We start from the raw sequence: 25,098 nt of genomic DNA, 5'->3' as shown, positions 1-25,098 counted from the left end.
CACTGGAAACACTTGTGAATATTGCTGGAATGCCTACAGGTGTGACAATCTGCAGGAGAAGGTGTATAGAGCAATTCAGATGATGTGGAGAACGTGGCTGTCCACGCTGTGAACCGGTCAGGGGACTTTTGCTTCTGACTAGGTCAGCTCTAGCCCTTTGGACAGCCTCTGTTAGCACCTGGAGTGCAATAGTAGTGCTCTTCGGCAGATTTTCCTGTTCAGTTTCATCCTGTTCCATGCACTCCGGGGTTCTGGGATGCACGCTTTGGTAGGTGGCACCTGGCAGGTGACCAGTGAGGAGGTGCACTCCTCCCATGAGCAAGAGACAGAGCAGATGTAGATCTGCTCAATCACATCCTAAAGCAGGGGGCTGCAGCCCACAATGCTTCAAGATGGGAGCAGACGCTGTTGTTGTATTCAGGTGGTTGTAAAACTGTACTTCTGTACCTACAACGTTGGTCTGGCTCCATCAACCTCCTCAGGTGCTTGCTGAGCCTTTCCTGGAGGGCTGTGAAGATGGTGAAGGGCCTTGAGAGGAGGACCGAGGTTCGCTTGGTCTGTTCAGCCTGTAGGAGACTGAGGCGAGACCCCATTGCAGGCACAGATTGAGGGGAAGAGGAGGGGCAGGCACTGGGCTCCTCTCTGTGGTGACAGTGGCAGGATCCCGAGGGAACGGCCTCAAGCTGTGTTGGGGAAGTTTAGGTTTGGGAAAAACGCCAATCACTTGGTTTAAAATTTTTAAAAGTTTGATAGTAATAAAATGGTTATAAAAATAATGCAAATTACAGCAATAAGAATTCGGACAATCAGAGTTAGAACAATAAAGGACAATAAAAAAGCAAAAAATTGTGAACATTCAGATGCTTTCCTAAAAAACCCATGTCTGCTAACAAAGGATTAACCCTTAAAAGCAAGAGCCTGTTGCATATTCCTATATCTCATACATGATGCAAACATTCCTCTTCAAACTAGGAACATTCCTTTCAAACAATTTCTGTTTATTGTCAACCCCCCCCCCCCCTTCATCTTGTAAATCGTGGTTTGGCTCCGTGCAGTCTGAAAGGAGGTAGAAGAAGCCTGGTTCTTCCCAATAAGGAGGCAGTATTTCTTCTCTTTGGGATTTCAGTGTCTTGTTACTGTTATTTCTGTGTGAAGTATTTCTTGATTATCTTATCCATTCCTTGAGCTAGTTAGAAAAGTATCTTCCATCACATCGTTTCTATTTTAATGTTATGTTGTTCTAACATAACACATACAATATTCATTTTAATATTTGCGAAAAGCCAATCATATAATACGCATTTTTCACAGGTTGGATTCAGGAAAAATCATTCCCCCATAGGGAGGCTGGGCCTGCACTGGAACAGGCTCCCCAGGAAAGTGGTCACAGTAGCATTGTGGTCAAGAAGCATTTGGACAATGCTGACAGGCACAGGGTGTGACCCCTGGGCATGTCCTGTGCAGGGCCAGGAGCTGGACTCGATGATCCTTGTGGGTCCCTCCCAACTCGGAATATGCTGTGATCTTACTCAGGGTATGGAACCTGATGCCTGCCCAGATTTGACCCGATGCTGCCTGTACAGCCCTAAATCAGGGGGAGGTGATGACTCCGCAGTTACAGAGACGACTTCCGCTGCCTGCCCGGCCTCAGCGGCCCCGCAGCCTCGCTGGGATCCCGGCAGATCCCAGGGCGCTCCGTCCCGGCAGCTCCCGGCCACAGCGCCCCCACCGGCGGCGGCGGCGCCGCGCGCTTCTCGCTGCCCGCCGTCCCCGCCGCGCGGGGGGAGGAAGTCTCGCGAGCGCGGGCTCGCGGCGCGGCTTGCGCGCTGCTTGGCGGCTCCCGCCGGGACGGGCCGGGCCGGGCCTCGCTCCGTCCGCCGGCCGCGCTCCGGGAACCGCAGGCCGCCGCCTCCTCCTCCTCCTCCTCCTCTGCCGGGATCCCGGTTTTCGCCCGCGCCTGCCCGCGGCGTGCAGCCCGCCGGACGCCAGCCCGAGCCTCGGCGGAGCGCCGTTTCCTCACGGCTGGGATCATGTCCGCCGGGCAGCCGCCGCCGCAGCCGGACGAGCCGCCTGCGCCGCCGCTGCTACCGGGCGCCAACACCAGCGAGGCCGCGGGGACGGGGCCGCCCTGCGCCGGCGGCCTGGCCGGGGGCGACATCAAGATGGAGGTGAGTCGGCTTGGGCCGGCGGGGTCCCGCCGCTCCCCCGGCGGCAGGTGGGACACCCCGGCCGCGTGGGGCCGCGGGAGACAATGGAGGAGCGGCCGCGGGGCCGCACCTGGCAGAGCCAGGCCGCGCTCCTGTCCCGCCGCCCTCCCTTCTGCCCTCCCTCTCGCCAGGAGCGCGGCCCGGCGGGGTGGGGGTGTCTGGGGGCGTCCCAGCCCTCGGCGCCCCCTCCCCGCCGCGCAGGGGCCCTGAGAGCCGCGCTCATGCTGCCGCTGGGACACGGGGACGGGAGCCCTGCGGCCGGGTCACGCCGCTTGTTTGTTGTCTAAAGCGGGCGGCAGGAGCCCCCCGCGCACCCGCAGCCTTTCTGTCTGCTCCTGCCTCCCCGAGACCCTGCCCAGCCTGTGCACTTCCTGCTCCAGCGGCGAGCCAGCCCGGCGTCTAAAAAGCATGAGGGATGCTTGTCTGCTGAAGTGCTTCAAAACTTTTTTCTATTTCTTTTTTTTTTTCTTTTGAGGGGGAGGAAGACGGTGTGAGGGTTGTGGGAGGGGTTGTTTTGGCAACAGGTGCATATATTCCAGAAATTTCAAGGGGTTGGAAGTGATTGCCTGGAGATGCTAATTCTATCGCAGCGTTGTTTCTTTAATGATAGCAGGAAACTGGTCGGTCCTGCTTTTAGCGCTGGGTGTTTTGTACCCTGAGTCACGCTGGGCTGTTCAACCTACTTGTTCTAAATAAATTTGCAAATGCCATGTTTTTCGGATGAACAAGTTGCCAAAGTACCGTGGGAAATAAATCTTGCTCGAACCTGTGGAAATAGGGCAATTCCAGGCTGGAGTTTAGCGTGTGCAGCCTGAGAAACGCGTGCTCTCGAGGCGCTTGTGTGCGAGGGCTCTCCGTGCTTGCCAAGTCCATTCCTTTTTTACCTTGGGAAGGGATTTCCTGGCATACAGTGAAGTTTGAGCTGGAATGCCTTGGAGCCGTGAGCGTTTGAAGGACTGCCCTTCCCCGGTCTCCAGCTAAATTGCAAGGTTTTGTCATGTGTGCAGCAGATGCCTGGGCTCGGATGGCCGTGCTGCTCTGCCGCTGTGCTTTCCAGGCTGGGCATTGTGGGAGAAAGGGGGATTGCGAGCAGAAGTTCCAACGGTCCTCTCTCTGCTTGTGCTCGCTGGGCGTTTGCTCAGACCGCTGAGGGATAAGAGGATTTGGTTGTGACTTCACAAGAGCTTTAGCCATAATTTCTTATGCTCAATTCTTTATATTTTGACTAGTGAATTAAACATTTGTGTTAGGATTGTTCTGTTTCCACATGCTTTACCTGCCAGAGGAAATACCCACTGACAAACATCCTGTTTCTTGCCAGCCTTTGTTTCATCTGTTTCTTACTTTTCCTGTTCCTTTGTTCTGTATTTGCCGGTAAAGATTGAATTTAGCCCCATTCTTACTTGGCTCAGATAAACAGACGGTTAATAAACACTTGAAAGCATCTCGTTTGTTTCATTTTCTCACCCTTTCAAGAGTTATTTTGTAATATGTTACCTTAGCATTGTTTATCAGGGAAGGATCATCTCACTGCTTTTAGTTTTAACAACAGAAGATGAAAATGCATATGGGAGATGGTGTGGAAAGTGTTAACCTAATGACAGAAGAGACAAGGATAAAAAAGCCTTGATCCAAAAGAATTGGTAATTGAAGGCAGTATGTCAAGGATTTGGCAGGAAGGGGATGAGGGAGGACTGCCCTCTCCCAGCCAGCTGGTTGTACTGTTGTTAGTAGTACCGTGGGTGATAAACATTATTTAATTTATTAAACTACATAGGAGAAAAATGCAGTTTCATAAACTCCTCCTCAGCTTTCAGGACAAAAGTGCAGTGTGTATTCTTGTTTAGATTTGTTCCTTTAATACAGAGAGATGAGGGATTGGGGTAATCTGGCAAAAACCTTGAAATTACCCTCACTTCAGGCCCTGGAGCTGGTACTCTCACAGTCCACCCCAGAGCCAGCTTCAGCAGGGGGTGGCTCAGCACCCTAGAAGTGGCATGCTGATCTCCTGGACCACAGCTGTCTCCCTCATTCACATGGATGTGATGCTTTAATGATGGAGCTAAATCAGGTTAGAGATCAGCTCTGTCCCTCACCCCGTGGCAGGGATCTTGATCTCAGTATTGTATAGGAAATAATAGAGAGCTGACTACTGTCTGTCCACCATCAGGTGCTACAGCCAGCTTTTGCTGCTTTGATACAATGTGAGACAAGCTTGTTCTCCTTTAGATGAGTATCTTCCCTTTTTCAGAAATATTTCTTCTTAATTCTTTTTCATCTCAGGAGTCTTTTGATGATGCGTCTTTGGCAAAGCAAAAAGAAATCCAGGAAACAGATCCTACATATGAAGAGAAAATGGTATGTAATATCTGGGACTGTGTACAGCTGTTCAGTACTTATGCACTTATTTTAAAAAAGTAAAATAATATTGTTTGAAATACCTTAAATGGATTTTATAAAGATTTGTCTAGGTATTAAAAAATATTTAACTTGAAACAAAAAATATGCAGAAAAACACTCCTGGGACCATTCTCCTTTCCAGCATTTTAAAGTTACCTGTAGAGCAGTCCATCCTGTGGGCAGGGGGGATTATAAAGAGTTGAGCATTCAGCTTCTCAGTCAGAAATGGAAAGATTCTCTAGGAATCTCTTTGGGAAGCTTTTATTAGAGTCTTCAGGTTTTTGAAGATGGGTGCTGATTCTGTGCTTCACAGGTTAGAAAGGAGAAAATTTGTTATTTTCATTGGTTTTTATTTTTTCATAATTTTTATAATGTAAGAGATGGAGTCGCCCATTCTTCACCATCTCATTGCAGTTTCTTTCTTGGTTGCTCCCTGTTTGCCTTTTTCCTGTTTGTAATTTGTGACTCCATGTGAAATTTCTTCATAGGAAAGTGAAACTGATTTTTAAAAGTTGCTGCTTCCTGTGTTACTTCTTCTTTCCACTGAAAATATCCCCATCGTCTTCTGCATATTTATTTGTGCTACTTTGTGGCACACTGGAGGAAGTGGACTTGGAATCGTCTCCTTAATTTCTAGACAGACACAGTAACAAGGGCAATTGTGTTTTAGAGATGCATTGAAAGAGAAAATGGGTAGAGTGTCTCTGTTGGTATAAGGATAGCTCAGGGTTGCAGAGTACAGCCTGTTCTTTTCTGTGTGCTGTCTTAAAGACATAGATAATGTTTGTTAGTCCCTTAAAAGAACATCCTCAAGTGCAGTGAAAGCAAGTGTGGGGATGTGTGTGCAGGGCCAAAACTTGCAGAAGATTCCTTACTTAAATTTTAGAATGAGGAACCTTCTGCAATGCAGTCTGCATCTCTTCTACTTCTGTTTTGTACAGCCAGTTTAAAAAAAGAAAAAGGGTCAGCAATTTGGATGGTAGTGAGATCTTAGCTAGTTTAAACCTCAGAAACTTACAAAGTAAAGAAACAAAACCTATGAAGAATAGACAGGAAAACTTCAATATAGTGGATGTGGATTGTAGCTGTGTCATTCAAGCTTAAAATACCCTGAGAGTGAGTCTGAGTCCTCTGTGGCACATGGAGGTCTCTTTTGTGGTCTCTTTATACTCTAATATTTTGTCTTCCTGTCTCTTCCATAGTGCAGGATCTGCTCACACTAAGAAGGAAAACACTCAGAGAGCTGCCATTGCTCTTGGAGAAGCCTGGAACATATGTTCCTTTTTACTAAGAAAACTGACTTCCTGTAGCTGTGCTGCAAGTTGCTAAATACCAGGTTATGCTGTGGCAGAATGTCACAGTGGTTACTGTTGGCCTTGAAGCTGCTTTTGGCCTGTTTGTCTGTCCAGAGTTTTGGTGTAGCATTGGCAGGGCGTGTTGATTCCAAATGGAGCCTGTCTCAACGAAGCTGAACCTTTCCGATACCAATGCTGCCTGCTGTAATTTTTCTTGCGCAGCAGAAACAGCAACTCCTATCAAAGGGGCAGCCTGATGAGTTAGGCTGAGCATATCTAAGGTCTCTGCTACTGAAACAGATGTTCTGGCTTGTGGCTATGAGCTGCTCTGTCCTCACTGTCCCCTTTGATGCCAGCTCTGTTGCTTATCTGGCAGCACAGGGAGGTGCTGTATCTCGCTGAGCAGGCAGGTCATCAGTGCAGCAGGGAGCAGCTGTTGCCAGTTTGGTTAGAAATGAATTAGTACAATGAAGAATCCTGTGTGTGATGTGTGGGGGGAAATTTCTTGGGAGTGGGACTATCACTTTTGATTGAATAAAGTTGTTAAAGGGAGTCTGGCCTTATCTAGTGAGACTTGGGCAATCTTTGTGCCAAAGTCAGATTGGCCACAGGTCTGTCTCACATCTTGGATCTTGCTGCGTAGCAAAGATGAGCCTTGGCCCCACAAAAGAGTATTGAATCTGTCAGCAGCAGGTATACTGATGTTACTCATCTCTTCTTTGGTGTTGTAGTGATGTGTATAAAGTAATGTGAATCTATATTGAAAAATATTTGTTTGTTTTTTCTTTTGCATTAATGCATACTGGAATGTCTCTCACTTGTTCCATTTAATTTTCCTTTGTCACCAGCAAACAGACAGAGCAAACAGATTTGAATATCTCTTGAAGCAGACTGAGCTCTTTGCTCATTTCATTCAGCCTGCTGCTCAGAAAACTCCAACTTCACCTTTAAAAATGAAACCTGGACGTCCACGAATAAAGAAGGATGAGAAACAGAATTTACTGTCAGCTGGCGAGTGAGTGATGACACGTACTATAAATAAGATTTTATTGTACTTTAAAAGTGGAAGTTGAACTTGCTAAGCTTTTGTCCTGTGTCTGTGCCTTTTTTTTTCAACTGCCCATCTGTAAGTTGACAATTGCTTAAGAATTCAAGGAGTTACAAGAGATTTGTGTTGATGCTTTCCAGCATGAAGAAAAGCAGGGGCAGAAAAGTAAGGCAGTCATGGCTTTAAATTGTAAGAGCTCATGGAGAGCATCACTGTGCAACACCTTGCAGGCAGCTTGAAAACTGTAAGTCTAGAAATTTGGATTGCCTTCATTGCAGCTTGTGTGGCTGCAGTGCTTGGCAGGTGCAGCAGAACTTAAATGCAGTGTTGTTCCCTGTCTCAAAGGCCACTACTGATACACACATTAATCCCTGTCCAGTCACTTTGGGCTGGTATTTGAGCCTGCTGAACATGAATTGTAGGCAAGAATGCTGCCAGAAATTCTTGAGTGTTTGCATTCTGTATTGCAGTATATACATTAGTTTACATGAGATTTAATTTTGCAGCAACTTGATGTCTTTTAAATTTGTCCAAAAACTTACTACATTCTTGGACTTTTCCAGCTATCGGCACCGTAGAACAGAGCAGGAAGAGGATGAGGAGCTGTTAACAGAAAGCTCCAAGACAACAAATGTCTGCACTCGATTTGAAGAATCTCCATCATGTGTGTTTCCTTCTTTTTTTTTTCTTTTTTTTTTTGCCCCTGTTCTTTTTCTTCAAAATGTTTAAAATGAATTTGATTTGCATACTCTCCAAGGATAGTGAAATAATTTGGTGGGACACGAGAGGGAGGAACTGAGCACTGAGCTAATGGTACAAAATGTATTGTTGAGGAACTGCTTATTTTCGTTCTGGTCCAGAAAGATGGTCCAGTGAGTCTTGTCCCTTAGAAATCCAGTTGCTATGTTTCAGTTAATAAGAAAGAGTTTTTAAGTTTGTCATCTTATTATTTTTACATATGTAATTTATATTCTGATATAAAGCACCTAAGAGGTTCCAGTTCATTTAATGGTATTCAGTATTCTGTTGTTTTAATGTTTGACTGTGTTCTCATTTTGACAGTGATGATGGATTTAGAATTCCTATGTGCTTTAGGTCCTTGTAGAAAACAAAGCGGTTGCAGCAACTTGCAGAAACAAAATTAATATGTTGCTGTCTCCACTCTGCATTGTCCTTGAATTTATTACATGAATTTATTACTTGAGTTTGTTCTGCAGCTTTGGTAATCACTGTCAGTTAGCAGCCAGCAGGTGGTAAAGTTCTTTCCAAAGTTTTTGTCTATCTTTTAATCTATTCTTTGATGTCTTTTAGATGTGAAATGGGGAAAGCTGCGTGATTACCAGATCCGAGGACTGAACTGGCTCATTTCTCTGTATGAAAATGGCATCAATGGCATCCTGGCAGATGAAATGGTATGCACAGAGCCTGTGTTTAGGATCACTTAAGAACACATGCAGTACAATGCCATTTTAGTCCATCAGTGTGTGTATATATATGGGAGATTTAATAACACAAAATGCAATATATAGTTTGCCAGTCTTATTTTTCTACTGTGTTTAAAGTCAATGATTTTGAAAGTGTCAAAGGTATTTTAATTCAAATAAATCATGCAGGCAGGTTTCAAAAATACGGAAAGGGAATCCGTCAACCTTCAGGAACATGAAGTTGGTGGAGGGGACTTGTTCTTCAATGACATGTCCTTTCTTTTCTTTCTAAATTGCAGCTGTTATGTTATGGTATTCTTCAGCTGCCCTTGTGAGGAGAGTGTCATAAATGAAAAGAGCATCAAATGTGGAAACACTTCCTGTTGTTAGGGCCATGTGTAGATATCAGGATACGAGTGTCCTCTATGGACTGATGTCCACAGAACAGCTACAGCAGGGGGAATTTTCTTGAAAAAATGATGCAAAGATAGATGTACCTAGGCAGCTGTGTTAAAATTTCTCATACATCATGACCCTGGGCATTTCAGTTGGCACTGGCCAACTGTGTGTTTTTTATTCCTTTTCCCCAAAAGATAAGGGATGAATGCAGAAGAAGTTGTAGTAGTTTCGAAGGCAGGTGGTTTTGTCCCCTTAATAATTTGAGATGTATCTCTTTCTCATAAGGAGTAGAAAAGAAGAAACAAAACTCTAAAATCTAATTCATATCAGTGTATTGCATTTCCTGTATCTTGTAATTTCTGTGTAATAAAACTTAAAGATAAGTTAGAAACAAAAGAGTTTAAATTACTGTTTAGTAACATGCTTCACTTTTAAATACATCAAGGTCTTTTTAAACATACATGCTTATGAATAGATGATTTTTTTGGCTAAGTGGAGAGGGTTGTCTTAACAAAAACACCTCGGAGGCTTTATGAGTCCTTGGATTTGTGGTGTTCCAATATCCATTTTGTGTTAAAGATATTAGATATTATTATTAAAATTTTTGTTGTTTTTTCTTAGGTATTCATTTTTTTTAAGTTATGAACACATCTGACACCGCCTATAAACACTTTTCCACTTCTTGTACCTGGTGCATTTTGGTTTTTTTTGAAGACAGAGACTTGAATTTTAGAAACAAATTACTTGTGCTGATGACATTTGGGGTTTTTAATACCCATGCATTTGAATCATATTTTTGAATTACTTAAAGTAGAGGAATGATCTGTTTTTTTCAGTTCTTCCTCAGTTTTCTTTTAGTTAAAATTATATGTTGAAGATACTGTGCTCTACCAGACTTTCAGTATTTGTTTTCTTCTTTGAGATATGCAGTTTTTTTACACTTGTTTGGCTCTTTCCTCACAGGACCTGATGTCATTTCTGGCCTGTGGAAGCCTCCTTTTAAAAATTATTTAGAACATGTTTACGATTATGAAGCATTAATAACATAATCTATACAAAATATGACAGCATATATGACAATACATAATATTGTGGTAACAGTGTTATTAATATTAATACTTAAGTAATTGAATAAATTAAAAATTCCTAAGGGTTCTTAATTTATTCACTTTTATGTCAAGTTTAAGAGAATACCTAAGTCAAATTTTTAAAGTTTGACCTCTAAATAACCTGAGTACGCCATAGTCTACAAAATAAAGTTTTAGGAAATAATGTTTCCTTGTACTTTTAACATGTTGTCTTAGTTGAAAGGTAAGGCAGAATTCTAACTTCTTAATCCAAGGTTTCAAAGTGATACTTTTGCTACTTTGTTGTTATGAAATGGGGGAAGCCCTGCAAGCTTTTCCTAACCCATGTTTTGATACCCTTTTTGTAGCTCCCTCATTCATTCACGCTTCTGTGCCTTCCGTGCTGAGCTCAGAGCTCACTCTTGGGTTTTCATTTTCAAAGGTGTTTTCTGAGAGGTTTTCTTTTTTCTAACACATTCATGTGTCTTACAGGGTCTTGGGAAGACACTGCAAACAATTTCTCTTCTTGGCTATATGAAGCACTACAGAAACATTCCTGGACCTCACATGGTGTTAGTTCCTAAGTCCACTCTGCAGAACTGGATGAATGAATTCAAGAGATGGGTACCAACACTTCGAGCAGTTTGTTTGATTGGTGACAAAGACCAGCGAGTAAGTTTGGATATGGTAGTTTTTCCTGTGTGTTCCTGTGTAAATCCAGCAGTCCTTTCCCTTGGCTTCCTGGGGAGGGACATTACTTGGATTTGTAGTGGTTTAAGACCTACAGTGCTGCCTACTTGGAGGTTAACCAGCTTAGAACTCATATGTGTGTTGCCCAGATAATGCTTCATCGCTTTATGTTCATAATTTCTCGTTCAAAGATTTGCAGTCTCCTTTTATGAAGACAAGACACTGCCTTCATGAGACTTAGAATAGGAAAATTGTAACAGTGCTGCTGTGGTTTTTTTTGCTTTAAATTTGACAAAGCCTCAGTTACCAGCTGTCACCTTGTTACCTAGGCTGCCTTTGTGAGAGATGTGTTGCTGCCTGGAGAATGGGATGTCTGTGTAACATCATATGAAATGCTTATCAAAGAGAAGTCAGTATTCAAAAAGTTCAACTGGAGATACCTTGTTATAGATGAGGCCCACAGGATTAAAAATGAAAAATCAAAGGTAATTTATTTTACACTAAGCAAGAGATCTGTGTGGGTTATTTAGGTGGTGGTGTAGGGACGAGTAATGTTGTATAGATATGTGTGTGATATTTGCTCATGTCTCACTGTCCTTCAGTTATCAGAAATTGTAAGGGAATTCAAGACTACCAACCGACTGCTATTAACTGGAACTCCACTTCAGAACAATTTACATGAACTCTGGGCACTTCTCAACTTCCTTTTGCCAGATGTCTTTAACTCAGCTGAAGTAAGTCTTTTGTTTCTGAATCAAATTAATTTTGCTGGTTTTCCCAATTTGAAAGTAGACCTGGATATGTATAGTTAGTGGTGTCAGTTACTGATAAGCGATAGATTGAGTTGGAAATGTTTGTTATAAAGCTTTTCATAAAATAGGCCAAATAAGGTAATTTGTTCTTTTACTTCCTGGCCATATGAGAGTTGTATTTGTTCACCATTGTGATGCTATTGTACCTTGAAAGGAAGCCTCTTATAAACCAATGATTTTGTTGATACAGGATTTTGATTCGTGGTTTGATACCAACAACTGTCTAGGGGATCAAAAACTGGTGGAGCGCCTTCATATGGTGAGTCCTTTTGCCTTTTATACAAGGGTTACATTTACCTAAGTTAAATCCCAAACAGTTCTTCTCATGCTTCCTATGATAGACTATTAGGATGAGAGAGATTATTCCACAACTTTTCAGTCAAGCAAAATTAAGTCCAAGGACACAGAACCATGTCAAAGATCATTTTGACCTAATCTTTGAGTCTTTCAAATAAAGCACATGTATATCCTATGTATAGCAAATAATTTCTCCATATAGGTTGCGTTTTTTTTTTCAGATTGTCTAACACTAGATGATGTATCTGTGCTAGAGAATATCTGCTCTTTGATTCATCCATTGACCTGATCAGTGTTTCAGTTTCCAAAATGCATTTAATGATGAACCTCTTTCAGGTGCTACGACCATTCCTTCTCCGTCGCATCAAGGCTGATGTGGAGAAAAGCTTGCCTCCAAAGAAGGAAGTTAAAATTTATGTGGGCCTCAGCAAAATGCAGCGAGAATGGTAATTAATGCATGTGCTTGACTGGGCTGTGGTTCAGGCTCAGAAGGAATGTGCTGTCTGTGACTTGGAGGTTGTGTAGAACTCAATTTATTCTCTCTGGTATACTCCCAGTTTATACCTGTTTCTTTCTGACACTGCTATGACAGAACCATGCATGTCAGGGAGATTTACCTGATTAAATGAAGGGTAGGGTGAGCTTTAGACAGTATTTGTAGCCTAAAGACTTAGGAAAACTTGCTTAACTTCTTGCTCAAAGGAGAGGAGGTTCAGGAGGAACCTTTTTGCTCTGCACAACTCCTGGATGGGAGGGTGCAGCCGAGGGGGTCATCAGCCTCTTCTCCCAGGCAACAGAACAAGAAGAAATGGCCTCAAACTACACCAAGGGAGGTTCAGGTCAAACATCAGGAGGAATCTCTTAATGGAAAGGGTTGTCAAGCATTGGAATAGGCTGCTCAGACAGGTGGTGGGTTCACCATCTCTGGAGGTATTTAGGAAACAGCTGGACGTGGCACCCAGTGGATGGTGGTGTTTAGCCTAAGGTTGGAACTGATGATCTCAGAGTTCTCTTCCAACCCAATCGATTCTGTGAGTCTGTGCTACATTTCTGACTTGCCCAGAGGCAGAAGAATGACACCCAAACCATGTCCCGTGGCTGCCATGATGCTGAGGGCAGGTTCTGTCTCCCACAGGCTTTTCCTGGCTTACGTGTATTCAAACCTTTCCTCCTCCTCCCCCTGCACCAGCGAAAGATGCAGCTTGTAAATCATCCCCCAGCTTCATTTTAGACTTCATTTGAGAGTGAACAGAAGGGTTTTGTTCTTTCCCTGCTGTAGGTATACCCGAATCCTGATGAAGGATATAGATATCCTGAACTCAGCTGGGAAGCTGGACAAGATGAGACTGCTGAACATCCTGATGCAGCTGCGGAAATGCTGCAATCACCCGTACCTCTTTGATGGAGCAGAGCCTGGCCCACCTTACACAACAGACATGCATTTGGTCACTAACAGTGGCAAGATGGTAGTTCTAGACAAATTGCTACCTAAGTTGAAAGAACAAGGTATGCATCTCCTTTCTGGGGTTTTGAGAGTTTTTTGGTTCAGTAACGTTTGTGTGTATTCTGAGCAAAACCCAGCGGACTTTAGCCAGGATTACTGTTGGTTTCTAGTGTGATACCAGCTTGGATCAATAGTCCATTATGGCTTTTTGTGCTGAAGTGTTTTGATTTCTTTTTTTTTCCCATTTTTTCATCCCAGCTAAGTTCACACCATAAAAACATCATTTGATTGGGGCTTTAGATTTTCTTTCATCGTTTTCTTAGCTATCTGAAATATAATTATGTAGTATTTTAGCCACACCTTTGATTCGCCATGAAGGACCATTTCAGATTCAGAGTCCTCATACATAGTTCAAGTCAAATCCTGTGTGAAACGTTGGTCTTTCTTGCTGGATGTGATTTTGAACGGTACCTGAGGTTTTTCTGTGTATTCTATAAACACTCAGACATGGGGGAACTCTTGAGTTGTTTTAAAGTTATTTGAGCTTTGAAATGGGTTACTGTAAAGGTCACTTGCAACAGAGTTTTTGACACTGGAATAAATTTTTAGCTCACTATTTTTTGAGTATGCTTACAGTAGTAACTTTGCTGAAGAAGTTGGATGCAGGTTTGTGAGTGGGGACACTTTGCAGAAAAACAAAACCACGTCCAAACCTCAACCTTCTGTAGTACAGAAGTAAACTGTACTTTCTATCTAGGTATCATCCAGGCAGCTGTGACTGTATAACTCAAGACTAAAAACCAAGCAATTCAGTGGTTACTGTGCTTTTTTGATCTTGGTTTCTTCCTGATATCAGGTTTATTGATGAGGTGTTGTAATTAATACTGGACTGGTCTCAAATCAAATTAGCATCTTAAACAAGAGAGTTCAGTATTAACCCTTGAGTCCAAAGGACAAAAGGAAGTAGAAACTTTGTTATATCCTGTGTTTTACTTAAATTTCTCCAGTAGACTGGAAATGGTTGAGTGTATATGCATAAAGTACTGAACTTTTTTTTTTTAATTTAAGTTGTTCTTGGCAGGTAAGTAAACTGACAAGTACTTAAGAAGAATTCACTTTATTTCTAGAGATCTTAAATCCAAAACAATCAAATACTTCAAAATTTTATTATTTATACTTGATGATGTTTTTATGTTTGTGTTACCATCTTACTCTGCCATGTCTGGGAACTTTTTCTTGAGGAGTACAACACAAAATGAAAAGGAGAAGCCAGCCATTAATTAGACAGTGACATATCAGGGTAAGACAAAGGTGTCCTATGGCATGGATGTGCTGTGGCAGCAGCAGCTGCAGCCCTGCATTGTAGTTTGGGTCTGAAATTCAAACGACTTTTCTTCTTAGTACATGGAATTGCCCTCCTTCCTTTTCTGGTAGTGCAGACTTGGAGAGTTTGTTTAATCTTGTATTTTGGTGGAAGCATAAGAAACCTTTTTACCCAAACAGGCTCAAGGGTTCTAATCTTCAGTCAGATGACAAGAGTTCTGGATATTTTGGAAGATTACTGTATGTGGAGAAATTACGAATATTGCAGACTGGATGGACAAACTCCTCACAATGAGCGACAGGTATTTACAACTTCAGGGATTGTATTTGTGTAAAAATACTACTTGTAAAACATTTTGTTTAACTGATACATTCTTTTCATTTATTTAGGCTTCCATTAATGCATTCAACGATCCTGACAGCTCAAAATTTGTGTTCATGTTGAGTACACGAGCAGGAGGTCTTGGAATCAATCTGGCTACTGCTGATGTTGTAATTCTCTATGATTCAGACTGGAATCCACAAGTAGATCTCCAGGCTATGGTAAGATTCCAGATGGAAATTATGGGATTTTTTTTTTTTTCTTATTCTCACAATACTTTGCTAGAAATGTGTACTTCCAAAATAAATTGGTATTTTCCCATTTTAGCACAGGAGCAGGATTTGTAAGACTAATTTTCAGTTCAAGTGCAGCTTCCACTGTGTGGAACCAGTAGTCCTCAGTCACATTTGGGTTATACAGTGTTTTATGTAGTGGGAAATGCTGGGTGTGTGCTACACCTCATAGTATTGTTTAATGCAAATAGCCTACTTGAGTAAGCAAAAATGAATTAAATCTAGGTTGTTAATCCCAAAACTATAAAGCTGTTGTGGGGAGTGGAGGTGAATGTGTTTTCACTGTTTTTCCTGCGATCTTGAAAATGAGATAAAGAAAAGTTGAATTAAAGTTTTCAAAAACTGCTTTTATGGTGATGGTAATGAAAGGATCTCATTTTAGCGACTATCCTTAGGGGTTTTTTTAAGTACATGTGGATGCATCTCCATCCTGGATACATGTCAAGGACATTAGTGACCACCTAAGAAAGCAAAGCTATCTAAAAACTGCCAGTGGATTTTTGGATTTTTGGTTGGGTTTTTTTTGTTGTTTTTTTTTGTTTGTTTGTTTTTGTTTTTTTGGGTTTTTTTGTTTTTGTTTTTTTTTTTTGTTTTGTTTTTTTTGACAAATGAGGCCTTTCAGAGACAAGTCTTGGAAATGTCTTAGATTATTTCAGTCAACCTGTGGGTCTCAAGGACTCTAGCAAAAATCACTTCAAAAGAATGATGGAACTGGTGTCTAATAGCTCAAATGAGGCAGTACCAGCTACCACTACAGGCGTGTGTTGAGAATACTGATTCTCACAGTGGTTCGTGTTTCACTAGTCAGGAGAGGCAGGGTATTGTATTTTTCTTGAACTATTCATGGCACTACTGAAGGATTTTGAGAAAGGCAGCTTTTGGTCAGCAGAGAGATGATTTCTTCATGCTTTGATTCTACAGAAGGTTGCTTAAGGTCAGAAGCATCCAAATCTTCTCCTCGATGTGATTTAATGAAAAACCCCAAATCCTGCTGTTTTTTAGCTATGACACATAGAGACACACTCACTGTCAGTGTTATTGAAAAAAAAAAACCAAACCTGCAATGTAGATAAAAATGTGATATCTTGGGTAGCCATGGATGGCTGTAAACATTTAAGTAACCTGTGCTGTTGTGTTTTGTAAATTTGTGTGCTGTAAATAATGAAAATCTTAAACCTCATTATGTAGTCATGCTGGAAGGCAAGTGCTGAATTTTTTGTTACTGTTTTGGGCAGGATCGAGCGCACAGAATTGGGCAGACCAAGACTGTCCGTGTGTTCAGGTTTATTACAGACAATACCGTGGAGGAAAGGATAGTGGAGCGTGCAGAAATGAAACTGCGCCTGGATTCCATAGTCATCCAGCAAGGCAAGTATAGGAAGGCACTTGGGATCTAGGATGAAATTCCCTTCTTCTCCCATTGTAAATCATGGTGCAATCAGCCAGTAAGAACCAGTGGGAGTGTTGCTTTTGCCTCATCTGAGCTCTGAAGGGAGTTCATGTGCAAAGGCCTCATCCACTTGGAAATTTGTTTTACTGTAGGAGTAGGCATTTCCTCACTAACTTTTTGCTTACCTGCCTAGTGGGATATAGTCAGATTTGACTTTTTAAAGCACTCAGTTTCTTCTTTCACTTTAAATTTAAATGAATGCCTTTCCTTTTTCTAATAGACAGAGAAAAGTAAGGTAACCTTAGTTGACTTGCTTGGAATCAGTAATATGTAGCTTGTATGTGGAAATATAAGGGGGAGAAAATCCTGTATTGCTCCTTCCATAACATAAACTCTTTAGTGAGTTGCTATCCTCAAGCATTTTTATCTTTAGGAAGATTGGTGGATCAAAACCTGAATAAACTTGGAAAGGATGAAATGCTGCAAATGATCAGACATGGAGCAACACACGTGTTTGCTTCAAAGGATAGTGAGATTACAGATGAAGATATTGATCACATTTTGGAAAGAGGGGCAAAGAAGGTGAGAAGGTTTGAAAAGGGGAAGCTCACCTGTAGATTTAAATGTGATGGCAAGATAGTGAGTCTCTGGATGATAACTTGGTTCCAAGCTGGAGAGAAAAGGGGTTTTTGCTGTAGAGGGTTTTTGTGTTACTCAATCGTGTCTGTTTTTTCTGATGTTGTCAATAAGATGTTTTATAGTCAAGTACCTTCTAGAATGGCTCCTCTTCTTTCTGGCAATGGGATGTTTTAAAATGAAGTACCTTTCAGAGTGGCTCCTTTCTGGAATGAGGTGTTTAATAATGACGTGCCTTCCAAAATGGCTCCCGTTCTATCTGGGAATGAGATGTTAAATAATGAAGTACCATCCAAATGGCTGCTATTCTTTTCTGTATCCCCTGTCCAAGACTGCGGAAATGAACGAAAAACTTTCAAAGATGGGTGAAAGCTCCCTTAGGAATTTTACTATGGATACTGAATCTAGCGTGTATAATTTTGAAGGGGAAGACTACAGAGAAAAACAGAAGGTAATGTTTTAAGTTTCTTTTGGAGGAATGCACTGAATTGCATGTTTTAGTCATACTTATTTAAGAGGTATTGGGTAAAATACAGTGTCATCTATGAAAATAGTTTAAATAACACTTATAACACTTATAATGAAGTAGATGTAGATCTAATTTTACATAAAACTTGTTGCTGGTCTCATGATCTTGCAAGACTTAATTTTTGGTTTTGGGGGTGATGTGTTTTGTTTTTATAGTTGGCATTTACAGAGTGGATTGAACCACCTAAAAGAGAAAGAAAAGCCAATTATGCTGTGGATGCTTACTTCAGAGAGGCTCTTCGAGTCAGTGAACCAAAAGCACCCAAGGTGAGTTGACTAATCAAAAGAAATAAATTTTTTCAATATGTATGGTAAATGGCTAAAGCTCTAAGCAACAAATAGGTCTTGAGTCATAAAAACTGCTCTGTTCACTTTTATAAAGTGGAGGGACTATCTAAATCTAGAAAAAATTTCCAAAAGACTTGAGACAAACTTCTGTGAGAAAAAATAAGAACAGTATGAAACTTGTAAGACGTTAGGGAGGCTAAGTTCAAGTTTTTTCTACTTCTTATTTAAGCAGCTGTAAATTTTCCTGTGGAAGATTAATGCTTTAAACACGTGTGACTTTTTCACCAGCCACCTCCTCCCAAAAGACCTCTCTTCCCCTTCTCTCACTGCTCTTTTACTTTTAGAATTCTTTGTGGTGGTTGGTGTGTCTTGCATGGTGTGACTTTTTTCCCCCCAAGTTAAGACAGTGCATTTTTGTAACAATAATGCTTTTTGTTTGCTCATAAACTTAAATTACTTCTTACAAGCAAGCAGATTCTGGATGTGAAAGGGGGCAAATGCAAACTTTGTGTTTCAGGCTCCACGGCCTCCAAAACAGCCAAATGTACAGGACTTCCAGTTCTTTCCTCCTCGCCTGTTTGAACTGTTGGAAAAAGAGATTCTCTACTACAGGAAAACAATTGGTTACAAGGTAACTGAAGAATTTCCTTGACCAGAGGGATGGAGCACCTCTCTTAAGAGCAAAGGCTGAGAGTTGGGATTGTTCAGTCTGGAGAAGCAAAGGCTCTGGAGCAACCTGATTGCAGCCTTTCAGTACCTAGAGGGGGCTTGCAGGGAAGCTGAAAAGGGACTTTTTACAAGGGAGCAGCTTTAAACTGACAGAGGGCAGGTTTAGGTTGGATATTGGAAGGAAATTCTTCACTGTGAGTGTGGTGAGGCACTGGCACAATTTGCCCAGAGAAGCTGTGGATGACCCACATTCCACTTGCTTGGAAGTGTTCAAGGCCATGTTGGACGAGCCTTTGAGCCTCATCTCTAAGCAGAAGGTGGCCCTGCCCATAGCAGGGGCTTGGAAAAGAGGTGATCTTTAAGGTCCAGTCCCTTCTGTGTTATTCCCTAAATTCTTGCAATGGAACAGTTTAATGCAACAGTTGGAGAATATGTACTTTTCCAGCCTTTCACAGTAATTTAAATGAAATAAAATCATGTTCAGCTGTAGAAACTATTAGGTTATATTAACAGAAAGGTGACAATTAGTAATTATCTGTGAAAAATTAATTCAGTTTTACAAAGTGCAAAACCTTTCAGGTACCTCGTAATCCTGATCTCCCAAATGCAGCCCAAGCACAAAAGGAAGAGCAGCTTAAGATTGATGAGGCTGAACCTCTTAATGATGAAGAACTGGAAGAAAAAGAGAAACTTCTAACCCAGGTATTGTTGGGTCTTCAGTGAGACTGAAATCAGCCAAAGCTTGTTTTGTGTTTCACAGCATTATGGGAACGTTTCTTGGCCACTGTGCCGTAGTTACCACATCTGCAAAGTTTGGTTCTGACTGAAAAGAGTTTCTAGCATTAGGTTTGTCATAGGCCTATGTCATAGGATATCTTTGAGGAATGTGCACCAAGGATTCTCCTGAATCCTAGTCTGGCATTCACTATAGACTGTGATGTCTTTCCATGAGACCTTGCAGAATGGCTGCAGAGCTGGGTGTGCTGCATTCCACATTATTTAATGCACATATTCTGCCTCACTTTCACACCCATATGGAAGTGAATCTTGGAGTCTGAATGGTCAATTTTCCTAAACCACATCTGGTAGTGGATAGTTCCCCTCACTGAAAGAGGGTGTGAGCTGAATAGGTATATAATTAGGAAGCCTGTATATTTAAATAATTTAAAACCAGGTGAATGCTTGATATGCCTTATTTGGATATTTTATTTACACGTTGTATTTTGGCAGGGGATCGGAATTACAGGACAGGATTTCTTGCTTGCGTAGTAATGAGCTGGAACAGCTCACTGTGGAGACACCAGAATCACAGAGGTCAGGAATCAGTACAGTCCAGTAAGCTGTGGCTAAATCACAACATGGCTGGCAGAACTTGCTACTTCCCACTACTTGTAAAAGCTACTGGTAATATGAAATGAACCTACTTTGGCTCATGACTTCAGCAGTGCTACTTGTGTCTCTGCTGAAAATCAGCATCACGAGATGGCTTTAGTCCTTCTGAGGGAGAGTGACCATGCAGTGGTCACTGCAATGATGCAATGGCTGAGGGTGTCTGTGAGGCCCTTGGGGGGCCTTTTTGACAAAACAAAAGCCATTACACTAATTTCACTTGAGCAATTTTTTTTCTTAGAAAGTAATCCCACAGAGAGACTATTAGGAGGAGGGATTAATTTTTCAGCTGAAAACTTACCAGAAATTACTAGGTAAATAAAGAACTAGTGCTAGTCATTTTGCAGTATTTAAATAGAGAGACTACAGTGACTGCAGTATGAAAAGAGTTCTACTAAATTAAACTGCAGAGAAAGAAAAGGTTTAACACTGTGGAATGATGGAAGTGTTACAGGCAATTTCAAGAAACCAGTTGAATCAAATTCGGAGATGGACAAATCCTGAACCTCTGCGCAATGTTTCCTCTTGATTGCTGTATAGGGCTTCACTAACTGGAATAAGAGAGATTTCAACCAGTTCATCAAAGCCAATGAGAAATGGGGCCGTGATGACATTGAAAATATAGCACGAGAAGTCGAAGGAAAAACCCCAGAGGAAGTCATTGAGTATTCAGGTAACTTAATTCTGTACTCAGCTCTGAGAGTATCTAACTCTGCTTGGCTCATTTGAACTGCCTGAGAACATGGTAACATCCTACAGCTGACAATTTCTTACACTGCTGTTTTAAGATTTTTGGGGTAGAATTATATTGATGTATTTTGGATCTGCTGCTCTGTCTTTTACCATCATTACCCCCCGCACAACTAAGGCTGTACTAAAATGCACACGTAAACTCCTGCTGAGCCATTTCACTGTATCCTGAATCTAACTGGGTAGCACTGTCTTCAGTTCTTGTTAATTTTTGCAAAGGGAAATGCTGAGAAACACTGCTTAGCTGAAGAGATTTCCCTTTTCCTTGTATTCATTAATGAGAAGTTAACCTTTACCTGCTCCTCGAGAGCAGAACACAGTAGATACATCACGATTGAACCTACAGCCACCACTGGTAACCTGAGTCTTAACCTTGCATTAGAAGAGATTTTTTTTCCACTGTAGTGCAGCTGCAAAGTCCTGGCACTACATTTCTAGAGGTATAGAGCAAGTTGAAAATGTGAAAAAATCTTGTACAAAACCCCCTTATTTAAACACCTAATGGTCTTTCAGGCACTTGCTTGTCTTCGGGCACTCAGTTGCCCTCTTGCTTCTCTTGATAAAACTGTATTCTGTTACATCCGTTTTCATTTGAAGAAGCTTTGTTTCCTTTGAAGAGACTGACACACAAAATCTTACTGGCCTGTATTGTACCTCACTTAAACTGAAGATTCCTATATCTACCCTCTTCAAACCAGCATTTTTACTACTGCAGCACATGGTAGCTGGAAGGGAAGGTTTCTTACCAGCTCAAGGCGTGTCTGTTGTCACACAGCAGTAAGCTCTGGTAAAAGGAAGGAACAGCTAACATCCTTTTTTTAAGGTTAAACCTCTGACTTTTACAATGCATGATAAGATACTAAGAAGTTGTTCTTTTCTTAGCTGTGTTCTGGGAAAGATGCAATGAACTCCAAGACATAGAGAAGATCATGGCTCAGATTGAAAGAGGAGAAGCTAGAATTCAGAGACGAATCAGCATAAAAAAGGCTCTCGATACAAAGGTGGGTTTGCTCAGTTTCTTTTTTTTTTCCTGGTACCAGTGAGGGGAGATGCATGACCCCTGTCTGGCCAGTGCTGCTGATGTATGAAGACATCTTGGGCATGACAGTGGCCTCTTTGCATAACACTCAGCAATTTCTTCCTATGGCTTTTCCATCCCACGGAAGTGCTGTGATGACACCCTTAGCTATGGTCTACCCTGGTGTTTGTAACAGTCTTCTGTATTACAGCACACAGTTCAGAGTGCTGTGTAACTCCACATAGTACAGGCTTTGGGGAGGAGCACAGTTCCTTCTGGACACATGGAACTGAAATTAAGAGAGAGAGAGAGAAATGGAGAGAGGGGGATGGAGAGAGGGAGAAATGGGGGAGAGAGAGGGATGGAGAGAAAAATGGAGAGGGATGGAGAGAGAGAAATGGAGGAAGAGAAGGGAGAGAGGTAGGTGGGTAGAGCAGTGGGGGAGAGAGAAACATAGGAAAACAGGTGGAGAGAATTGGAGTAAAGTAGAAACAGGTAGAGATGGCAGAAGACAGAGGGAGTTAGAAACATGAGATTAGAGAGCACTTAAAAAAGACTAATCCAACAGAGGAAGCTTTTGTTCTTTGTGTTTCACCAAGTAGTTGGTAGTGAAGAGATTTATAGTTAATTAAGACACTTTGTCGCAATTTTCTCCCCACTTCAGGTTTGCTGAGTTAGTTGTCTTCTAGGGAAGAAGTGTCAGAGTCAATAAACCCGAAGGCAGCCAAACCACGTGCCAGCTGTCACGTACCTTTTTACTCTTACTCTGACTTTACCGGTTCCTGAAGATTTTTGTCCAAAAGGATCGTTGCCACTTGAATCCTGACCAGTCTTGCCTGTTTTTAAGTGTAGTGAAAGCCTGCCATTAGTCAGAAGATGACAAAGCTGTCTGTTGTCGAAACCAGAATTTGCCTGTTTAGATAGCTTTGATAAATGCACTGTTCTGAACCTAAAGTCATTTTCTTGTGAAGACTTAGCATGGGAGATGCTTAAAGTTATAGTTTTCTGTCTTCATGTGATTTAATGCTTTTATACAAAAGACTTCCATGCTAATTCTGACCTATTTCTTAGCTTTATGTGGTCTTATTTGTTTTGTTCAGATTGGGAGATATAAAGCCCCTTTCCACCAACTAAGAATATCCTATGGTACTAATAAAGGGAAGAATTACACCGAAGAGGAGGATCGCTTCCTAATCTGTATGCTTCACAAACTAGGATTTGATAAAGAAAATGTCTATGATGAATTAAGACAATGTATCCGAAACTCGCCGCAATTCAGATTTGACTGGTTTCTCAAGTCCAGAACTGCAATGGTATATATATATATATCTATCTAAATATATATATATATATATATATAGCTCCTTTTTGTTCATGAATGCCTATCACAATATTAAATTAAGTTAATTAAATTGCTGCTGAAATACTGAGGTAGGTGCATGGGAACAAGGCTTTACCTTTTTATAACTTTCTGACAACTGTACGGGTGTCAAATGTAGCCGTGGCAAATGGGAGGAGAAGTTCAAAATTCTAAGGTACGCTTTTACAGTTTGAGTTAAATATAAATGTCTTTTACAAAGCAAACATCTGCAATCAAATCCATCCCTGTGAAGCCAGCCAGGAAGTAAGTAGCATGAAACATTTAATTGTTTCTCTGTTATTCTGACAAGATCCAGCAAAATACTTACCTACTCACCAGCATTTTTAATATTCTAAGAGGATTTTTACATTAAGTGGCTGCCTAAGGTACTGATTGAATATGTTGTGTAATGCAGGAGCTACAAAGGAGGTGTAATACTTTAATCACACTCATTGAAAGAGAAAACATGGAACTGGAAGAAAAGGAAAAGGCAGAAAAGAAGAAACGTGGACCAAAACCATCTTCAGTAAGATTTAAAAAGGCATTTCTGTGAAAAAGCTCACTTGAAAACAGCGTTTTTCCAAGTGTCTAGGACAAGTGATATCTAAAGTTATTTGAAACCAGCAACTTAGAGAGCAATGTTAAAAGCTGCCTAAAGTTCATGTCAGTGTTCATCTAGTCCAGTTGAGGGTGTCAAATAGAAGAAAAAAGGTTCTTAAGTGTAGCTCACATGCTTTGGAGCAGATAAACTTGTTAGGTTTTGGATCACTGGGTTGGTACACTGTATAGATTTACCCTGGTAAGTACATCAGGGATGTATTTGGCATTTTGATTTATAGAATCTGCTAAATCATCCACAGATCTATTTACAAATGGGCCTGTAGAGCTAGATTTGGGAAAACAGCACAAATGCTTGACAGCACTCTTTGCTGACTAAATTCAAAGTATTGCTAATATGCAAATAGGCCTATTTTGTAAATAAAATATCACCTTTATGTATTTTCCTACCTCCGTTTGTTCAGGTTGTTGCCTAGAGCTGTTGAAGCAAAAACTTAGAAGCACAACTTAGTTGACAGATGTGCAGAAATCAGTAAGGTTAATAGTAATGGAATATTAAGTTTCTTAGACGTGTTCACAGAATATTTAAATGGGTATTTAGAAATACCTTTTCATAATAGGAAGCTTTATACCATCCTTACTTGTTTTTATACACTTTCTACCTCTGTGAAATCATGCTCTTCCAGATTTGGAGCATGAAAAACAACAGAAAAGATGTGCATATTTGCTAAATGCCACATTTGCAATTGATCATATTTTAAAGCTGCCAGGGTGTTGATCTTCTCCATCTGCTTTGTTTTGAAACACATTGCTTGCTCACAGCCTTTCTGTATGACAACAACTTACTATAAAATCTTACCTTGCAGGCACAGAAGCGCAAAATGGATGGCACTCCTGATGGGCGTGGGAGAAAAAAGAAGCTAAAGTTGTGAATGCAGAACTTTTTTAATCTCTAAATTTAAGAAGTAGTTCTTTAATTTACGGGTCTTCATAAGATGTACTGTATAATGCTTAACTGTTTTGAAGAACATTGGGTTCATCTGTTTATTGAACTAGAACATAGTACTTAATTGTAGTTTCACTTTTTTAAATGCAACAGCTGTGCTGAATTTTTTTTACCATTAACACTTGAAGTAATAAATTGTCTTCATTTATTAATAAGGCTTCTTGTGGCCTTTTTTTCATTACTGTTTCCACTTCAATGCATAGTTATTTAGTCATCCCCCAGTTTGTTTCATCTTGGGTTGCTGTGAACATGATGATAAACAGAACTGTTTAGGGGTGTTTTCTTGGTACCAGCCGCCACTCAAACTCCATTTCTGGAAATTTTGTGGCTCTGACTTTACCTTTACTGAACTTATGGTACCAATATATTCAGTTCCTTGAAATTTGTGGAAAGGCTGGTTATTTACTTTTAGAATAATGATTGGAACAAAACTGTTAACACTTTTTGCTTAACATCTGAGCCAGAAGAAAGGTAGGTGAGTCAGG

The 25,098-nt window shown here is 41.2% G+C and overlaps 1 protein-coding gene across 2 annotated transcripts; it reads left to right on the top strand.

Moving 5' to 3' along the window:
- The first annotated feature begins 1,828 nt into the window (after positions 1-1,828).
- On the top strand, positions 1,829-24,768 carry LOC118686687 (SWI/SNF-related matrix-associated actin-dependent regulator of chromatin subfamily A member 5). 2 transcript variants are annotated; one of them, XM_036383009.2, is made up of 24 exons: positions 1,832-2,168; positions 4,491-4,565; positions 6,751-6,917; positions 7,514-7,614; positions 8,262-8,362; positions 10,333-10,512; positions 10,860-11,015; positions 11,133-11,264; positions 11,533-11,601; positions 11,976-12,085; positions 12,919-13,145; positions 14,587-14,708; positions 14,797-14,949; positions 16,257-16,389; positions 16,845-16,993; positions 17,379-17,498; positions 17,732-17,842; positions 18,381-18,494; positions 19,112-19,234; positions 20,462-20,594; positions 21,554-21,672; positions 22,790-23,002; positions 23,465-23,575; positions 24,474-24,768. In XM_036383009.2, exons 1-24 carry the CDS (start codon positions 2,031-2,033, stop codon positions 24,537-24,539), a joined length of 3,123 nt encoding a protein of 1,040 aa, XP_036238902.1. In that variant the 5' UTR covers positions 1,832-2,030; the 3' UTR covers positions 24,540-24,768. The 2 variants fall into 2 exon arrangements, with proteins under 2 accessions (XP_036238903.1, XP_036238902.1); XM_036383010.2 differs by lacking the exon at positions 22,790-23,002 and having other exon boundaries at positions 1,829-2,168.
- Positions 24,769-25,098: the final 330 nt, after the last annotated feature.

The sequence above is a fragment of the Molothrus ater genome, chromosome 4 (genome assembly GCF_012460135.2).
Source record: "Molothrus ater isolate BHLD 08-10-18 breed brown headed cowbird chromosome 4, BPBGC_Mater_1.1, whole genome shotgun sequence".
NCBI lineage: Eukaryota > Metazoa > Chordata > Aves > Passeriformes > Icteridae > Molothrus > Molothrus ater.
This window is presented reverse-complemented; position numbering and strand designations above follow the sequence as displayed.